A 19,737-nucleotide genomic window follows, 5' to 3' on the forward strand; every position below is an offset into this window, starting at 1 on the left:
GAGTATCAATCACCAAGTCTTTTGCCACTTGCTTTAGAAACAGTCGGTGCTACAGTGACTATGTTGTTTTCCACTTTTGATGAGGAGCTTCTGTTACATACTAGATATCATAATTATACCTCGGTGGCCCATTGCTTCTTTTTATGCAAAGATTCGATTAGTTTTTGGCCCAATCTAGACATCGACTACGTTCAATATGGTTGGAACTCTAGCTGTACTATTTTAATATACTTGTCCTAAGAGTTGTAAGTAAACATTTAAAAACTTCAAATTGAAGCTCTCCATGTAAAGCATTGGATAGGTATTACTCATGTTGTTGCAGTTCGATATTTGTTTTATAAAAGTTAATGATAAATCGGCTAATTTATAGAACTATGCCATAATACTATTAATAGCACAAAATTATTGGTGCTATTATATTTTTAGCTCTTGAATAAAGCGATTATGGTTAGGATGATAGTAATGTTTTTAATGTTTAGTGAATGGTTGGTTGAATAATATAATCTAACAGATAAAAATGATTAAAGAGATTGATCTAACCGTAGAAAGTTTGGTAGCGCCAAGTGCTTAGTGCTATAGATAGCATTGCAGCCGGACTCCTAATTTATATTCTTAACAGAGTGGATTAGCACAAAAGAACTATGCATCTGTATAATAAACGGGTCAAGTCCGAGTATAACATAACGAACCCGACCCATTAGTGCCCAGTCTTGGGTGCCTTTCTGGGTACAATCAATGGGTGCCCGTAAGAAGGCAACAGGGGAGATTATTCAGTGGGAAGCTGGACAGGGAAACGGTCTAAAGAGGAGAATGCCTCAAACGGGTCTCTCGATAAAATCGCAGGAATAATAGTGAGACGGCAACAACAACAACAACAGTTGCATTTTTATTATTATTATTATAATTCATTTATTTATTATTTAATCTTTACCTATCAGAACACAAATCACTTGAGAGAGAGAGAGAGAGACAGAGAGAGAGAGAGATGGAAAAAGCAGAGAAGAGGGATAAAAGAAGCCACTTTGTCCGTTACTACCTGAGACCCTGAAGAAGAACACGGAGCTCTACTTGTTCAGCTGTGAGTAAAAATGTAAAATAGTTATTTTCTTTTTCCTTTTTTTGGTTAACATGGCTCTGTTGTGGTTTTGTGATGTGGGTTCTTAGTGTTATTTATTTGTGTGATGATGCGCCTATTTGGTTTCTTCTGCCCATTTAATCAATTAGTTTCAATCGCTAGATGTTTTTTTGTTTCTCTAATATTTGTGTAGTAATTTGTTGGGTTTTTCTTCATTTCGTATAGGGTGGAATGTGCTACCTGCTAATAGTCCCATTTGTCTTAAATCTTATTATTTCATTAGATGAGGCTTTTTTTTTTTTTAATTCTGGTAAAAATGGAGTTTTTTCATCTTTAAAAGTTGGGGCATGACGCATCATAGTGCCCAAAGAAGCATATTTTCATACTACTTTGCATTGTTTTTGATTTAGTTCTTTTTTTCTCATTGATGTACTAGATTAAATATTCTTACACTATAAATGACTTGTTGAAAACTAACAACTCCCCTTTTTTTTTTTTTGGTTTGGTGTCTGTTTTCCAATGCCAAAGTTGAGTGAGTTGTTGCATGTAATTTTCCCTATAAATTCCACATTTTCATCTCAATATACTTACAGTCTCATCTGCGCGGCGACCGTAGAAATATGAGTGCCCAATCTAAGAAGAGAACTGTGGTAGAAAACGGCGATGGAGGGATCGACATGGCCCTCGCAGCCTCAATCGCAAACAGTGAGGACTTGGGCCCAATCATAAGGCACACCTTCGAGACTGGAAAGCCTGAGGCCCTCTTACACCACCTCAGGAACATCGTCAAGAAGAAGGAAGTCGAGATCGAGGAGCTCTGCAAACTCCACTATGAGGAATTCATCCTCGCTGTCGACGAGCTTCGCGGCGTGCTGGTCGATGCCGACGAGCTCAAAGGCATGCTCTCTACTGAGAATTTCAGGCTACAAGAGGTTGCGAGCGATCTTCTTCTGAAGATCGAGGAGCTTCTTGAGTTGTACTCGATTAAGAAAAATGTCACGGAGGCCACCCAAACATTAAAGATTTGCATACAAGTGTCTAACCTATGTATCACATGCAATCGACATGTATCAGAGGGTCGGTTTTACCCCGCGCTAAAGACTCTGGATTTGATCGAGAAGGACTATTTACATAGCATTCCCATGAAGGCTTTTCGGAAAGTGATTGAGAAGCAAATACCGACAATGAAGTTGTACATCGAAAAGAAAGTTTGTAGTGAGTTCAACAATTGGCTAGTGCACATAAGGAGCACCGCGAGGCAGATTGGCCAATTGGCTATAGGTCAAGCTGCGGCAGCTCGACAGAGAGACGAAGAGATGCGGGCTCGCCAGAGAGAAGCAGAAGAGCAGAGCCGTTCTGTCGTCAGCGATTGTGTATACACCTTGCACACCGAGAATAGTGATGAAGATTCGGTTCTGGAATTTGATCTCACCCCCGTTTACCGGGCTTACCACATTCATACCTGCCTTGGTATTGGGGAGAAGTTCCGTGAGTACTACTACAAGAATCGGCTCATGCAACTTAACTTAGATTTGCAAATTTCGACGGCTCAGCCTTTTCTCGAGTCTCACCAACCCTTCTTTGCACAGATAGCCGGATTTTTCATTGTAGAGGACCGAGTTCTGCGGACTGCAGGGGGTTTACTATTAGAGTCGCAAGTTGAGACGATATGGGAAACAGCTATTGGCAAGATGACGTCTATTTTGGAGGAACAATTCGCTCGTATGGATACTGCGAGTCACCTCCTCCTTATTAAGGACTTTGTGACCCTTCTAGGTGCAACTCTAACTAGATACGGTTATCGGGTCACCTCTTTACTCGAAATTCTTGATAATAGTAGAGACAAGTACCATGATCTTCTACTGAGCGAGTGCCGGAAGCAGGTAAATGACATTCTGACAAATGATCCACTTGAACAAATGGTTATAAAGAAGGAATATGAATACAATATGAATGTCTTGGCATTCCATCTCCAATCGTCAGATATTTTGCCTGCTTTTCCATATGTAGCGCCCTTCTCTTCTTCCGTGCCTGATGTCTGTCGAATCGTGCGGTCCTTCATTGAGGACTCATTTAGCTACTTATCATATGGAGGCATTATGAACTTCTACGATGTTGTGAAGAAGTATTTAGACAAACTTTTGATTGAAGTGTTGAATGATAGTTTGCTAACTTTGATTCATAATAGCAATTCGGGTGTGTCACAGGCAATGCAAGTAGCGGCAAATATTACAGTTCTCGAACGTGCTTGTGATCTTTTTCTCTTGCAAGCTGCCCAACTTTGTGGAATTCCTAGACGTCTCATTGAAAGGCCTCATTCTGGCTTGACCGCTAAAGCTGTACTAAAAGCCTCGCAGAATGTTGCATACAATTCCTTACTAAATTTAGTTAATTCCAAGTTAGATGAGTGTACGACGCTAATGAACAGTATCAATTGGACGACCGACGAGACCTCAGAACACGGGAATGATTACATCAATGAGGTCCTTCTCTTCCTTGAAAGCCTAATTTCGGCTGCTCGACAAATTTTGCCTTTAGAAGCTCTTTACAAGGTTGGAATCTGTGCTTTAACGCATATGTGTGATAGTATTGTGGGTGCATTCCTTAGCGAAAGTGTGAAGAGGTTTAATCTTAATGCCGTTATGGGCATCGATAATGATTTGAAGATGTTGGAGTCTTTTGCGGACGAGAGGTTTTACAGCTCGGGGTTGAGTGAGCTGAGGAAAGACACGAGCTTTAGAGATTGTTTGGTGGAAGCCAGGCAGTTGATTAACCTTCTGGTAAGCAATCAGCCGGAGAACTTCATGAACCCTGTTATAAGGGAGAAGAATTACGGTGCTTTGGACTACAAAAAGGTGGCCGCTATTTGTGACAAGTTCAAGGATTCGCCTGATAGACTTTTTGGGAGTCTTTCGAACCGCAATACGAAGCAAGATGCTCGGAAGAAGTCGATGGATGTGCTGAAAAGAAGGCTGAGAGATTTTAGCTGAAGTTTATTGTGCTCTGTGCAGAACCATTCTCTTTTCTTCTACAGTTCTTATTCGGCAGTGTCCAATTTCTTTGTCTCTCGGCGACGAATGCCGACTTGAGATTATTGATCTCAAAATTTTGGATCGTCAACTTTCTCTGTTCCCATAATTTCTTAACTGTGTGCAGTTTTTCTCTCTCAAGCTTACTAATCTATCTCTGTTCCTCTGTGATCACTTGTTTATTTAACTATTTTGTTATAATAATTTTATGACACAACTCCTCAAGGGGACTCTATCTATCTGTGTCTTTTTATTTCATGCGTTATCTGCTTATGGAGGCTCTAAGATATTTCGATCTTTTCTTCGTAGAGAGCTTAGAATGTGAAGCAATAGAGTATCTCTTTTCGGTCTTTTTTTCTCTCTCCGCAGCTTGTGTTCGGGCAATACGAAAAAATAAATGCTATAAAGTAAATAGCAAATAGCTTGGTTTCTGACAATCGGAAAATTACTTAGCATGTTTATTCGCAATTATTATTGCCATTTTTCGCTTGCGGTATGCTCTTCAGAAGGAAAGGAGTGTTCAAATTTTATGACAAAACACATTGGATCGCAATGCATGCATCTTTTTTTTTTGCCTTTTCTGACAATGCCTGGAAATCCATTTCAATGCAGATTTATGTGAAAACTCGCGAAACTCGGCTCAATGAATCTGCATGAAATAGTAAGCTGGAAAATAGGAAGAAGAGAAGATAGAATCAAATCATTGTGAAGCCACGCAAATTAGTACTTCTCTTATTATTGGCTACAATTTAGTCATTTCACTTCCACATATATTCCTTATTGTAGTTCTACTTGTATTTCTCTCTGCTGTAGTTCTTGCTCTTTATTAAGTGATTCTTTTCTATACATGGCAACTACGTACACTTCACTTCAACACGCGAGTGTGAAAGTATCAGCTAATTCACTGTTCATAGTTCATACACTTATCACCTTTCCAAAACTAAATAAGATAGAAATTAATTTGGCTAAATTGTTTCAGTGATTCCTGGCCTTTACATGAGGTTGCGCTTTAGCTCTCAACATTTTAGTTGTCGTGCATGTTTATTTGCCGTAATCTTCACTCTCTCATTCGATGTTTCTGATGAAATCAAACATGGAGACCTAATTGCATCCGTCGTAACGAGATTATGAATTCACATCACTGTCAAAATTTAACTAAAATTCTAGATTACCAACCAAATTAAGGTTACGAATCAGATTAATAATCTCATGAAAGTTAGAGAATCCTTGGTACAATTTATCCTTAAAATATATGCACACTTTTCTGCTTTCTTAATTAATTACTTGGTCATTGATCGAGTCAAATTAGATTGTATTTTTCGCATTGGCTTTGAGAGTGGACCTCCTCAAATTGTTCTGACGTGTTACATATTCTTTCCCATTAATTAATGGTCGACAATCCTTTTTTTATTAACATTTCCGTATTTTGGAAACGACATATCCACTCCGAGAAGTAATAGTAAAGTAAAATGGCGAACAAAATGCTCGAGCCTTTTACGCAAAAGCAAAAATGAGTTTCTTCCGTTCCAAAAGAAGCAGTTTTAATTACAATTAAAAAGATCTTTATTAATGTAAACAAAAAAAATAATAAAAATGAGTGTAATTCATGCATCATCTTTGCTACGTACATTTATAGCAAAATATTGTAGTAAAGTGGAGTAATGCTAATATAAGAATATAAGTGGTTGACATACGTAAGAACTATTCTTGAAACAAGTAGATTGGACTAGAAAATTCCCTTCTTTTCCAGGAATATGTTGTATTTTGATTGGTGAAGTTCAAGGATCCATGCTACACCTGGTCCAAGCGCTACTACTAAGAATCTTTTTCTTTTTTTTCTTTTTTTTTTCATTTGAACTATTTTATCATCCAACTGAATATTTTCATCTTGTCGAGCATTAAACAAATATTATTAACTCAATCAAATGGCCATATTCTTCTTAATTAGACAATTACTTGTTAACACGACCGGACGAAATTACTCGTGTACAAATTCTATGTGGAATATTTATTAATTCCGTCTGAAAATTTGATTTAAACTTTTTTTTTTAAAACTACCTAAACAATGCCACTGTTACGTTGTAATAATTAATTTTAATTTTAATTCTGATTTTGATGGGGCGTCTTATTAATAGGACACTACTAATTGCATCATCCGCTGCAATAACTATGGTGAGGGCGATATCTTAAAATGCAACTTTAAGATGCGTGCTATTCACTGCTCGCGATCTATTTATAACGTACGCACCAGTCGTTGTATGAACTATGAAGCGAAGTCTCTCACACACGCACCCGCACACGGTGCTATTCTCACCCCCCACTTTTGCTCAAACCTCACGCCCAAATCCACGTTATTTTCCCGCAAGCGAGTAGAAGAGAGAGAAAGAACGAGCACCCCAAATTCCGAAAATACCCCTCTCCTCTTCTCCCTTTTATTTATACTCTCTCTCTCTCTCTCTCTCTCTCTCTCTCTCTCTCGTCTCCCTCGTCGTTCCTTCGATCCCCTCCTCTTCTCCCCCTCCCCATCCAACGAATCCCCGAACCTCACCCCAAACACCTCACCGCAGTTCTCCTACTCCGTGGTCACCTCACCGTCCCCCGCCGCATCTTCGTCGTCCTCCGATCCCCCCCTCCTCACCCCTCCCCCGCGTCGCGTCCCCACCCAATGCGCGACACGGTCCCTTAGCTTCGCCGCGGCCGCGCTCTACAGGGCTGCTTCAGCTGGGGGCTTGCGAGCGGAGGGAGCATGGCCGCCGCGGCCGAGCCCTCGTCGCCGCCGCCGCCGCCGCAGGTGGTGAGGGTGAGGAGGGAGCTCCTCACCTCGCGCATGACGTGCCCCCTCTGCAACAAGCTCCTCCGCGAGGCCACCACCATATCAGAGTGCCTCCACACGTGTGAGTCCCCTCCCCCCCCACCCCCCCCGCTTCTTCGTCCCCCCACCCCCACCCCAACCCCCTTGCTCCTCCTCCTCCTCCTCGGCCGATTCTGTGATCCGAGTCTCTCCTGTTTTGGGGATTTTCGATTGCTTCATCTCTTTTCCATCATTTTTGGACGTGAATTTGTGGCCGTTTCGGGTTTTTCTGTTGCGGGGTTCTCTTATTTTTCGGTTTTATGGCATGGGTTTCTCGTATCATCTCGTGAAATTTCGTTATCCGCGTCTTTCGCGTTCTTTCATGTATAGTTTAGTGTTTTTGCTCAAAGCAACATTAAAAAGATGGCCTTTTTGGCATTAATTTCTCTCGTTCACTCGAGAGATTTACGTGAATATGTTGGTGGTTGCTGTTGCGGAGGTTGGGGAGAGCTTGTTGGGGTGTTTTGGTTGGAGAAAGTTGGTATCTTTTTCGTGTTTAGTTCTATTAATCGACACACCTAGTGCGAGGAGTAAACGAGCTCGGTTCATGCGGTGATTGATCGCATTGGAGATTTCGTTGTTTCATTGGCGTTCAAAGCATCACATAAGAGTAGTTGCTATGTATATATACGCACAAGCTTTAACTTTATCTTCAGTTCAGAGTTTGTAGCAGTGCTATATTCAGGAGTATAGTAGTAAAATTGGAAGAAATAGATTGTGGGTTCGTGAAACACCATTTCAAATCTCGTCGAGTGGGGAGACATCAATCAATTATAAGATGTGTGTGCTAAAGATCTGCTTACTGTGTGGACTACCATTTTAGAACATTTGATACTGCTAATCACTGATCGACTTAGTCCGTCATGATCATTTACTTTTTTTGTTTTGTAAACGAATTTGTTCTGTTGTTTGAGTCGTTAAGTTGCATGTTTTTTTTTTTTTTTTTTCAATTGTCATACATTTTATTAGGAAGATTATGCCATTAAAATATTCGTCTTTTCCTACGATGTTGTGACACACCTTCGTTAGCTACTAATCTTTTGCTATATTTAGTTATTTGTCAGAGAAAAGTTTTTTTTTTTTTCTGTTTTTAATTCAGTTTAATGAAATTTCATATGGCTTTGCTGGAAAATATATTATTGCACTTACCTATGCGTTTTCTTGTTATTTTTTAGGTCCTGCGTTAATGGAATAATTGCAAAAACTCAAATTATTTTTATTCTTTTTGCTGAAAAAGAAATCATGTGATGTGCTTTCTCAATCTTTTTGAAGGAAGAATCTTGATATCAACACACAATATATAACATACTGTCTGTTTGATCTCTTGAACAGTTTGTCGGAAGTGTATTTTTGAAAAACTGAATGATGAGGAGTTTGATTGCTGCCCAACTTGCAACATCGACCTTGGTTGTTTACCTGTGGAAAAGCTCAGGTTAACTTCTCTTTTCTTTTAATTAATGTCTTTCAATTGTTATTTTACTTTTCTTAGCTCATTGATTGCCTTGTTTGTCACTGTTTCATTAACTGCAGAGTCAACATCTTCTTTATCATTGTGCAAATATATACATCTGTGCATGATAAGATAATCTGATTTCTTACTAATATTAGACTGCCTAACTTATATAAGCAGTAACACAAAAGTTTATTTTAGGAGGCATATCGTTCCTTGTTCTCTGGCACATGGTGGCATGGTGGAGTGATTTAACATTTGTCTTACATGGTACAATCATGCAAAATGAGTTCACAACTCTTTCTTGGCATCGGCAAATTTTCTTTGTCAGCATGCATTCATAATCTTTTTTTTTTTTTTTTTTTTTTTTTTTTTTTTTAGAATAGGTAGCACGCTACCTGCTTCATTCATTGAAATTATGAATTAGGCTACAGGGGTGAGGCAGCCAGGGCCTCAAAAAAAAAAAAAAAAAAAAAAAAAAAAAAAAAGAAAAAAAGATTGTCTTTCCAAGAATCAATCAGCTGCTCGAGCCTTCGCACCGCTAATACGGGATCAAACTGAATGTCACGAAAGATAAGGTTATTTCTGGCCTTCCAAATGGTCCACCAGCATGCAGCCAATTCAGATAGACCATTCCTTCTACTTTGTCCAGCATCTCTACCCTTCCACCTATCCCAGACAATATGTACATCATCACCCAACTCTCCCGGCTGTACGTCCTCGAGTCCCGTGACCATGATAAACCTGGTAAAGACGCATTGGGTGAACAGATGGTCCACCGACTTGGTATATTATTCAGTTTTGGTATATTATTCAGTTTTGGTGAACAGATAATCTTTTAACTCCAAAATTTGGTATATTATTCAGTTGTTTTGTTGTTTGGTGCAATTGGTTGTTCACATGTGCTTGTATACATCATCATGAAAATTATTTAGTTACGAATCGTCATTTCACTTCTGTTGAAATTAGATTTGGACATCCATGCACCTGCATGTGTACTTCATATTTTGAAATTTACATCTATATCATAAAGTGATCAACACACTTTGATTTGGTGATTTATCTAAGTTAACTCTTTTGAAAGGTCCTTTAGGAATTTTCTCCACGTACATATTATTTTGAAAGAGAGCTAGAAACCTTTCGATGTGAGAAAATTCAATTGGAGCTTAATGGCCTCAGTAATAATTTGATGACATCTAAATGAACTTGGGAGAAATATTTGTCAGCTCAAATAACAGTCGGTTGAAATAAAGAAAAGAACTACAGTTTTGTGATCCTATTTTCTAATGACCTATGATTGAAAATTTATCCTGACATTTTTACCTTTTATTACTCTTGGAGAAACTATATTGTGCCAGTTTATGCCCTCTAGTAACCGGAAGATCTCCATCTCTGAAGCTTGGAGGTAGTATCTCTGAAGTTTGGAGGTAGTTAAAACCTGTTTACTCTTTGTTACTTAGCTAATAATTTGGCAAAGAAGTTTGTTTCAACTGAAATAGCATTTTCTGACTTGTAAAGCTTCCTGATCTTAACATGTATGTTGCTTTATTACCTACTGCAGACATGAAACTTTTATATAACTCTAAACTTCTTTCACCTTGTGCTGCTGTTTTGTGTAATTGTTTGTTCTTTTTTCGGCATACATACACTAAAAAAGGTACGAAATTGTACAAATCCCCCTTCATAGTTGGTTTATCCGAATGCAACCCTGAAAACAATAATTAGTTGCATTCATGCTCCTGCCAGGCTGTCTCTGCATAGAAAACCACGTCAGGCACAAATCCTGACTTTGCAGGGTCTTATGCGCAATAATGTGTATATGGTAGGGTATATATGCAAAGATCCCTTTATAATGTAAAACACATAATTGAGAACTTGCTTTCGTGCAGGCCTGACCACAACCTGCAAGATATTAGAGCTAAAATATTTCCTTTTAAAAGGAGAAAGATTAATGCCGCTGAAGTTCCTCCAATTACATTGCCAGTTAGAAGAAAGGAAAGGTCTCTTTCTTCTCTGGTCATTAGTACACCTCGAGTAGCAGCACAAACCAGCTTAACAGGAAGGAGAACTAAAGCTGCGAGAAGAGCTTCTGCTTCTTCACGTGGAATTGGCTCCACTGCTAATGAGTCCGCGAAGGAGGCAAATAATGTTGAAGACAGAGATGAGAGCAAAAAGATTAACACATCTGAAACGTTGATGAAGATGGCTCAAAACAAAAAACAGGTAAAAAAAAAGGGGTTTTCATATATTCATCCCTGCAAAATTATCTATGTACAAGTACACATTAAATGCGAATGTTCACATATGCCCCTTTGGGGTACAGTTTATTACAAAAAATGTTGATACTATTGTAAGTTGGGGAACCATCCATTCTTCACTGGAATTTTCGAAGTTCAAGGGGCAAAATCAGAGAAGCTTTTTTTGAAAAGTCAGATTTTGCAGGAATGTATGTGTAAATAAATGATTTTTAGAGGTGTATATGTAAATTTCAACAGAGCCTAGCTCTCTCATGCCTAAGAGGACTTTAGTGAATACAAGTAGCTCTCTGATTGCGCTGTGAACCTTTGAATAACTTAGCTCTCTGATTGCGCTGTGAACCTTTGAATAACTCTGGTCTTATTTTATAACTTTTTCTAATGATTTATCCTAACTAACCCCTTCTTTTACAGAATAATTTGGATCCAGAGACATCCAATCAGGCATTTAATAAGGATACAGAAAATGGGAGAGAGTCATATATGGATAAGGCAGAACTGTGGAAACCTTTGAATTGTTTGGTTGAGGCTGCAAATAGAACAAAAGCTCTTAGATCCAGCCCACAAAGACCCATTGTTAAGGAAGAGCAAATAAATGAGTCCGATAATGGAGTCATGATTCATAAATCCAAATTCAAAGAGCATCTGAATAAATCCAAAGCACAAATTGACAGAAATGGAAGTGATTCCGTTGTTCCCCCATCGGCCAAACCTAAAAAATTACAGGGACTTAGTCGCAAAAGAAGGGAAATCGACACCTCAGCTCAAGCACTACTTGACGCTGCAAGCACTCAACGAGATAGAAGAACCAGTCCAGTTTGGTTCTCTCTAGTTGCTTCCACTAATCAGTAAGACCCTCTTTACTTTGAAGAGTTTTTTTTTGCGAGCTCCGTGAACAATTTTCTTTCGTGTTTTCGAATATATACCCCCACAAATCTACATCTTCTATATACATTATTTTTCCTAAATTTGCCACATGGCAGCGTTCCTTTCATTGTTGGGTGTGGGCTCCACCCTAAACTAGCTCAAGTCCTTTATATGTTTTTCTCTTTGTTTGCTTGAACCAAACCAGATTTTTCTCTTTCTTTATTTGAACCGAACGAATTATTGTTGAGTGTGGGCTCCCCTGAATCGACTCAAGCCCTCCACATGTTTTCCTCTTTCTTTGCTCGAATTAAATCAGATTTTTCTCCTTTTTTGCTTGAATCGAACTGGGTTACACCTCTGCAGTGGGCCGAACTATTCTTCTCCCGCTCCTTCGGCTGTTACCTTCCTTCATCGGTAAGATGAATTCCACTCTTTATCGTCGCTTTTTCCATCACTGTTTTCTCTTCCTTTGTCGCTGTTTTTTTTTTTTTTCTCTAATTACCTACCCATCGCATCGCACGGATTACTACACTAGTATACAATATTGCATAAATTCCCCTGCAAGGTTTGCACATGTATGTGTCCTTGAAAACCTTACTTATTTGCACACATGCGCTAGCCGGAGTATCTATAAAAAGTTAGCGTTTGCCTCTATACCCCCGGCAAGTGCTTAGACACAAATAAATACAGTTTTCGAGGGCATGCATGCGAATACCAATTTTGCAGGGGTACTCACCCAATTTCACATATTTGCAGGGAAACCCATTTTATGTTTTCTTGTACTAAATCAGGCTGCATTTTCAGGGAAGGAGATGCCCTGTTGCCTCAGTTGTCTGCTAATTACTTGCGAATTAAGTGAGTGTTCTTTATCCTTCTAGAAACCTAAGGATATTGAATAATCATAACTTTTGTAGAGCCAATTTTCTTTGAAGGAAATTTATGCGTTTATTTCTACTTGGTGGTTTATGGTTCAATGTCACCCTCATCAGTGGTCTTGTGGTCTTAGTCTATTTTGCAGTACCTGAGGGCCATTTTGTGAAAAAGTAGTCCTTTATATCCAAATTCCATTTTATGGACCTAATTGCCTTTGGCTGAAATCTCTGGTGGTTATTTTAGTCAAAGGCCTGACAAGGATGTTTCAGTCCATAAAGAAAGCTTTTGTCCCAAATTTGTGAAAAATGGAAAAACTGGGGTCAGGATAAAATCATACAGCTATTGACCATCTTTCCAAAATTCTACGGACTGATTAGTAGTAGATTTAGAACCTGGAAATGGCTGCCTGCTTTGTGCAGTATTTGCCTTATTAACCAATCTTTTATGGCTCCACACAACACTCCTAATGGAGGAAGCTGTTATTTGCAATTCTCTGCTACTCTTTCGGTCTTTTATTATTGAAAATAATAATTATCTTCATACTGAGATTATCTGCAAGAGAAATTTTGCTGATGCTTAGTTCTCCTGTAAGCAAAAAAGCAACATAATTACAAATTAGTCTCATTTGACGCAGTTTATATATCGTAACCTTTTCTTCTCCCTTGTCTTAGAGATGGTAATCTCCCCATTTCTTCCATCCAAAAGTATCTTGCGACAAAGCTTGAACTTGCGAGCGAGAAAGAGGTACATTCTCAATAACCATCTGAGAATCCATGTATTGCTTATTTTGATTGTTTTAATCGGGCGATGATTGGCTCTAATTGGCATTTGATTAAAATCAGTTACTTTGCTGATGAATATAGCTTGCTTTGTTGGTTGAAACTTTACAAAGACCCCTTTATTATATGCCATTTGGAAATGGACTCTCGAGTGTTATTTTTTATTGACAGACAGTTAGCTTTTGTTTGAATTTAATTTGAGTTATTCCAACAATTCAATAAGGGATTCTGTTAATTGTTAATCGAATCTATAACCTAAAAAGGAAAACTGTTAAATCTAATGGAATCCTTAGTTAATGGAGAAATAGCATAGCAAAATGATCTTTTTTTTTCTTTTAAATATGGCTCGGGCATCTGACGCTTTTAATGATTCGTATATATAGGTGGAGATTGTGTGTCGTGGCAAGCCGATGAGCCCAACGATGAACCTTCATAGCTTAGTTGATGTGTGGCTGAGATCTGAATCAGCGCAAAAGACCTGCACATCGGTCGGTTCTTCAGCAATGGATTTTGTTATGGTGCTCAACTATCGTCGCAAAATTTCCTCCTCTTGAATCTTTTACTTGTCTTCGACATCTCGCAGCTTGTCAGATTATGCTAATTATGAATCCGCATTCATTTGTACTAGTGGATGTGGAAGAGTTGGTAGATGAGCCCCCTCCCCTCCTCCCCCCCACGCCACTTCTTTTTTTTTTTTTTTTTTTTTTTTTTTTTTTTCCTGCAACCATGTAGCAGTTAGAGAACGTGCATTACTATGTGCTATAGTTTGTTTTTTCTGTTTTTACATTTTATTATTTACTTTGGCTATAATTTGTCGACATTCTCATCTATATGAAATACTTTGTCTGATTACTTATTTCTTCGTAACATATCTAGCGCAGTTATTTCGTCAGCATGCAGCCAAGATGTCGCATTAGCTATATCATAATATTTAGATTTGAATTCCAATTCACGCTTAAATTAAAAACTTTAATTTAAAATCTTATTTTTGAGCATGTAATACAAAATTTAATTTTAATTCAAAAACTTAAATTATAGATTTGAATTAGAAGGAGAGGATGTGTATGCCCAAACAGCAGAGAGAGATGATGTACGAGGAGAATAGAAGAGGAGAGAGAAGAAAAGAGACAAAGCAAAGGTGATGAAAAACATCTTAATTAGTTGGAATTGCTAGTATACGAGATGAACTTCGGTGAGTGAGTCGCGCGACACGGCCTCTGGCCGGGCTGCAGCACAAAGCACCCGTAGCAGTCCGGCCCTGCCCGGTCCCAATATCTTTTGGCCATGCTGGGCCTCCTCTTGGCCTGACACGGCCTCGCTGCAAACGGGCCTAAGCACATGCACGGTCCGCTTTGGCCGAGTCAGGACACGGCCTGGACTCCAGCCTCAGAAACTTGCCTTGGGCAGAGAGACCTTGTCCCCACGAGCTTTCTCCCAACGTCCTCTCTAATTCTATACTTTCTTATAAAAAATAAAAATTATATATATATATATATATATATATATATATATATATATATATATATATATTTAAAATTTTTAAGTATTTATTAATTTTATAAATTTCAATCCACATTTAGTAGGTACCTCTCGCAAGACAGATTCTTCAGCCGGAAAACCAGGGTACGAATCAATGTCGCATTTACAATAAAAATAGCAGATTCATGAAATCAATCACAATGCTGATAAAACCTTCGGCAAGCATCAAGTACATGTAAGGACCAAACTGTTAACCCAACATAAGGAAAAAGCAATAGCAATTCGGATAAAACAGGACAAATCCGATCCACAAATCAAAATGCAAGAGTCCAACAAAACAATATACAAAGGATGAACAAACAATTTGGCGACATACAGGAAACAATTATACATCTTCCGCATAATCACATTATTAAGTAAATGATCATAATTCATATATAAGATTATTAAAACCATAAATCGAATCACATTGCAGTTAAGAAATTTGGCAACACCAACACCAACACCAACACCAACACCAACACCAACGAAGTTTATAAAGGTCAAGCTTGTAACTCAACAAGATGTTTATTCAATCAACAACAACCCAACAGCAACTCGGGTAAAATCAGAAGATCCCAATACATAAACAACCATAAATACAACAATCTAATTAAAAGGCTAAAATAACATACATAAAACAGGAAGCGAAGAAGAATTTGCCAGAACACAGGAGGAAAAAAATAAATAAAAATACAACAACAACACATTAACAGCGAGACAAGAAACCAACCCATACAATCCGATCAAAATGCAACCAAAGCATCAGCTTACACTATAATATAAGCAGCAATTCCACAAAAAAATTTCAAACCTGGACCTCCAACAAGAATCCTTCAAGTGATCTTCTATTATTCACAATTTTAGCCTGCAAGCCCTGAATAAGACAACCCTAAATTTCAATCTGAAATTTGGGGATAAAAGGATTGGGGATCACACTATCCGAGCGTAGGCCGGAAGCACCGGCGCGACCATGCCGGGGATGAATCCACCACCAGCGGCCTCCTGCTCGTCGAGAAAGAGATCATCCGTGGACCTAAACGCCGCGTGGACCCCGACGATGGCCACTCCGACGAGGATGGACCCGATCACGTTCCAGCCGACGTCGGTGAAGAGGAGGGCGACGACGGTGACCCCGGAGAGGGCGGCGAGGACGGTGCCATCGTCGAAGGTGCGGCCGAGGAGGACGAGGGGCCCGGTGCGGTAGAAGTAGAGGAAGAGCCACGCGGCGAGGAGGGCGACCAAGGAGATCATGGAGAAGGGGTGCCAGAGGAGGCCGAGGAGGAGGACGACGAGGATGGCGATCGCGTAGTTGGCGCGGAAGTAGGCGGCGTTGCGGCGGATCCGGGCGGTGGCCTCGCCGACGTTCGAGGGGCGGGAGAAGGCGGCGGCGTGGAGCGCCTCCTGCCACGGCCGCCGCGCCGCGATTAGAGCTTGGCCCTGCTCCTTGATGCGGGCGACGAGGTCGGCGACGCGGGTGGCCGGGGACGGCAGAGGCGCCGCCCCAGGGGGAAGGTGCGCCTGCGGAGGACCGGCGGCGGCGGCGGCGGCGGCGGGGATCTTTACGTAGCCGGAGGGGGAGGGGGAGGAAGAGGCGGGGGCCCAGGACGTTGGGTTGGGAATGGGAATGGAGCCGTAGGCAGGGGCAGAAGCGCGCGGCGACGGCGGAGCAGCGGCGGCGCGGACGGTGCCGTAGACGGCGGTGGAGGCGGGGGGGGCGTTCCGCATGGCGTAACCCTAACCCTAGAATTCGAGGGTGGAGGGGACGAAGAGAGAGAGAGAGGGAGAGAGAGAGAGAGAGATCTCAGAAGGATTCTTCTCTTCGACTCCTCTCTCTCTCTCTCTCTCTCTGGAAAGGAACGATGAAAAGGGAACGCAGGGATGGAATTAAATAGGGGCGTAATTATAAAGACACGGAGAGGAGAGAGCGACCAAGGAAACAGACACCCTTTTTTCGAATTCCAGTTACTTTGCCTGCACCTCGCGAATCTGCACAACTCGTGCACCATCTGGCAGACCCCGTGACATGGCAAATTTAATGCATGAATAAATTTGCTCTCTAAAGTCCAAAATAAGTTGACGTTGGAAGTGCGATTTGCTCTGATACCAATTATAGAAGCGTGATTTGCTCTAATATCAATTGTAGAAGTTAGTATTTGTGCTGATATCAATTATATAACTCAAAATCTAAAACCGAACAAAATAATATGAAGAATAGATATTAGAAGAAGAAGAAGATAACTAAATTAATACTTTATTAATAAAAAGTAAAATTACATTTTAAGCCAACCCATGCAGCCATGTCTACTATGGCTTATTTTTCTAATTAATCTATGACTAACTATATAACAGATGATAAATCTAATTTTATCAAATCATAACAGATGATAAATCTAATTTTATTTTCGATAATTACATATCCTAACCATAATCAAATAAAAGATTTAAACTTATCTGTAACTATATTTTAATTAAATTTGGATTATTATTTTCAACAGTTGATACCAAACCCTTTTTTTACGGATATATAATAGTAATTTCCTACATCCAGCTAAATTTATCAGATAGCATGCTATATATTTCTCTCTCTAAAAAAAAGAAAGAAAAATAATTTTCCACATAGTTGAGTTTTAGATCTGTGCGTAGTTAATAGATTTTCAGAACGAACTTAGATGCTGGAGAATCTCACATGTACTAGCCAACTTACATTATTTGTTGAAGACACTGACCATTAAATGCTGAATTTAGTGTGTTGGGTGTATGAGATGAACGGATGGACCAGGTCCAAGTGCAGGGGAATGACGAGAGGGGCATAATATAATATCATCATCATCATCATCATCATAATTAAGAGTTAAGAATTAGGAATGACGGGGAAGGGAAACGCCGCGTTTCCACCTTCTATTTTTCCTTACCGACCAAGCTATTCGAGCCGCACTGGGTTGGGACCGAGACTTACAAAGAATGACTCGTCTTCAGTTTTTGTTCTGAAATTCAGAAACCGTGTGAAGAAGAATTCTTACAGATTTGCTACATGCAAAAGCAAATTAATAAGCTGTTTTCTAAATAAAAAAAAAAAAAAATCCAACAAACATCATTGCAGCAGTAAAAACTAAAGATTATGACCCTGCAGAGTCGATTCAATTAAATCCAACTAGATGCAAATTCACGATGCATAAAATTATTAGCTGCAGCAGCTTAAAAAGCGAGCCGACTAAGTGCTTAGGTGATGATAAGAAACAAACGGGTAAAAAAAAAAAAGGACATTTGTTTTCTAGCAAACGAATCCGAGACTTTCCCCCTTGTCGCAACAGTTGCGTGACCAACTCTGCTCTATTAAATACTCAAAACATCCTACTACAAGTAATTTGTATCCTGAAGGTTGAATAATTTAAAGAGAAAGAAAAAGACCCTTGAAGATCACTAAATTTTACAGTAATTCCTCAAAAACCATTTGAGGAAAACAAAGATGTAACTCGAAAGGGAGCAAGATGACCAATGATACTTGTCGATATGTTGAATTCAAAGAGAGCATATTTTGTTGGAGTCTCCATACCAAATCCCAAACGAGAACGGCATTTCTTATTGTTTTGGTTGATCTGTGCCATGAAATCTTCTTCCGGCGTCAACAGCTTCCCTGTTAAAATAGAAAGGCGAGAGTGAAACAATGACAAAGGATAATGTCGTGAAATATGATCCAAATTGTGTGTGTAATGTACCATATTAACCTCTTTTTATTACTAATTAGCTATTTTCCACATAAATTTCTGAATGGAATTTCCCATCCTTTACTTAGTAGCAGATGAGATAACTGATACAAAATTGAGTAGAAGAGCTAATCTTAATAAAAATTGCATAGATTTACTTTTGGGCAAAATTCTCCTAAATATAATTGCAAACCCTTGAATGTGTAGAAAAGACAAAGCAAAAGAATGTTCTCTTCTGGATGCTCTCGTTTTCAAAGCCAGAATAGCTAATGGTAGGGAATTGAGAGAACGGACAAAAAGCCATGAGGAAGGAAAGGAACTGCAATGCTTATTACCTGAAAGCAGCTACAAGCTCCTTGTTCTCAGGGTCAAGCTTTACGCCCTCGTAGAAGGCATTAGCCGCTTCATCAAACCTCTGGCAAAAGAGAAAGAGTATTTTTTTTTTTTTTTTTTAAAGCTAGAAGAGTTTCCACAATAGTTTCCAACCAACATATCAATGAAAGGGTTATGAGTGAGCAAACCTGTAACAGGCGCAGAGCTGCGCCTTCTCTATAGCAAGCTTTAGGCCAATCTGGCCTCAGCTCTCTACAAGCTTTGGCGTCAGCTAAGGCTTGCTCGCCTTGCCCTAGACGTATCCAGCAAAGGCTTCTATTTGACAAAAACGTGGCCTCACTTGGGTCCAGCTCAATAGCCTGTAAAAGAAAGGAATAAATGTAAGACCAAATTGGCGCCAAAGCAACCAGGAACATACATTTCACATGATAAGAATCGTCCATAGTTGTAATAAACTACATAGTGTTGCCTCAGCCAATGAAAGGATGAGAAATATCATTCTCAATTAACAATATCCGTGCATGTAACATCTATGATTGCTCGAAGCAGGATCGAGAAGATACCTGTGTATAAGCATCTATGGCCATTTGATAGTCTTTACTTTTGAAGGCATCATCACCCCTTGACTTGGCTTCCAAAGCTCTACTTTTTGCCTCAGGTGACACCTGCATGATTAAATGAATGAATTTCCATTGCAACTGTTTAAAGACAACCATGTTGTATCCCGTATATGGTTCTAGGATTCTAGCGCTGAAGTTAGAAGTCCGACTACACGGAAATGATGAAATCAAGTGTTCATAGTATGTAAGAAAAATACTGCTGATTGAAAATGCAAACAGAAGTATCACCTCAACACTTTTTAGCTTCTGCAGATTAGTACCTTCGGACAAACATCTTTCCTTCATGTTACCCTACAGTACAAAACCACGAATTGTTAGCAGAGAACATAAAATTTCCGAGAAGCTCACTTGAAGCATGTGATTCAATGAGAGAGAGAGAG

General features: G+C 39.5%; 4 protein-coding genes across 13 annotated transcripts in view; 2 read left to right on the top strand and 2 right to left on the bottom strand.

The window, feature by feature from the left end:
* LOC109712642 (exocyst complex component SEC15A-like) lies at positions 454-4,341 on the top strand. Of its 5 annotated transcripts, none has more exons than XM_020236354.1 (2): positions 454-1,090; positions 1,604-4,341. In XM_020236354.1, exon 2 carries the CDS (start codon positions 1,696-1,698, stop codon positions 4,063-4,065), a length of 2,370 nt encoding a protein of 789 aa, XP_020091943.1. In that variant the 5' UTR covers positions 454-1,090; positions 1,604-1,695; the 3' UTR covers positions 4,066-4,341. The 5 variants fall into 5 exon arrangements, with proteins under 5 accessions (XP_020091943.1, XP_020091951.1, XP_020091932.1 ...); XM_020236362.1 differs by having other exon boundaries at positions 1,669-4,341; XM_020236343.1 differs by having other exon boundaries at positions 454-1,078.
* Positions 6,823-13,859, top strand: LOC109712665 (E3 ubiquitin protein ligase DRIP2-like). 6 transcript variants are annotated; one of them, XM_020236419.1, is made up of 8 exons: positions 6,823-6,998; positions 8,288-8,387; positions 10,295-10,628; positions 11,075-11,508; positions 11,870-11,941; positions 12,332-12,382; positions 13,072-13,144; positions 13,563-13,859. In XM_020236419.1, the coding sequence occupies exons 1-8, from the start codon at positions 6,851-6,853 to the stop codon at positions 13,731-13,733; spliced, it is 1,383 nt and encodes a 460-aa protein (XP_020092008.1). In that variant the 5' UTR covers positions 6,823-6,850; the 3' UTR covers positions 13,734-13,859. The 6 variants fall into 6 exon arrangements, with proteins under 6 accessions (XP_020092008.1, XP_020091968.1, XP_020091973.1 ...); XM_020236379.1 differs by having other exon boundaries at positions 6,846-6,998; positions 11,891-11,941; XM_020236384.1 differs by lacking the exon at positions 11,870-11,941 and having other exon boundaries at positions 6,846-6,998; positions 12,284-12,382.
* On the bottom strand, positions 15,191-16,503 carry LOC109712691 (PRA1 family protein E-like). The gene has a single exon (XM_020236426.1). The coding sequence runs from the start codon at positions 16,423-16,425 to the stop codon at positions 15,631-15,633; it is 795 nt and encodes a 264-aa protein (XP_020092015.1). The 5' UTR covers positions 16,426-16,503; the 3' UTR covers positions 15,191-15,630.
* The window catches only part of LOC109722356 (ankyrin-2), a 5,226-nt gene continuing 3,330 nt past the window's right edge, over positions 17,842-19,737 (bottom strand). Inside the window, exons 9-13 of the mRNA XM_020250395.1 lie at positions 19,586-19,648; positions 19,301-19,402; positions 18,926-19,096; positions 18,740-18,819; positions 17,842-18,334 (exon numbers count right to left, since the gene is read on the bottom strand). Coding sequence (XP_020105984.1) covers positions 18,280-18,334; positions 18,740-18,819; positions 18,926-19,096; positions 19,301-19,402; positions 19,586-19,648 — 471 coding nt within the window. The 3' untranslated portion in view covers positions 17,842-18,279. The remainder of the gene's footprint in view (positions 18,335-18,739; positions 18,820-18,925; positions 19,097-19,300; positions 19,403-19,585; positions 19,649-19,737) is intronic.

This window comes from Ananas comosus, linkage group 1 (genome assembly GCF_001540865.1).
Source record: "Ananas comosus cultivar F153 linkage group 1, ASM154086v1, whole genome shotgun sequence".
Lineage (NCBI taxonomy): Eukaryota > Viridiplantae > Streptophyta > Magnoliopsida > Poales > Bromeliaceae > Ananas > Ananas comosus.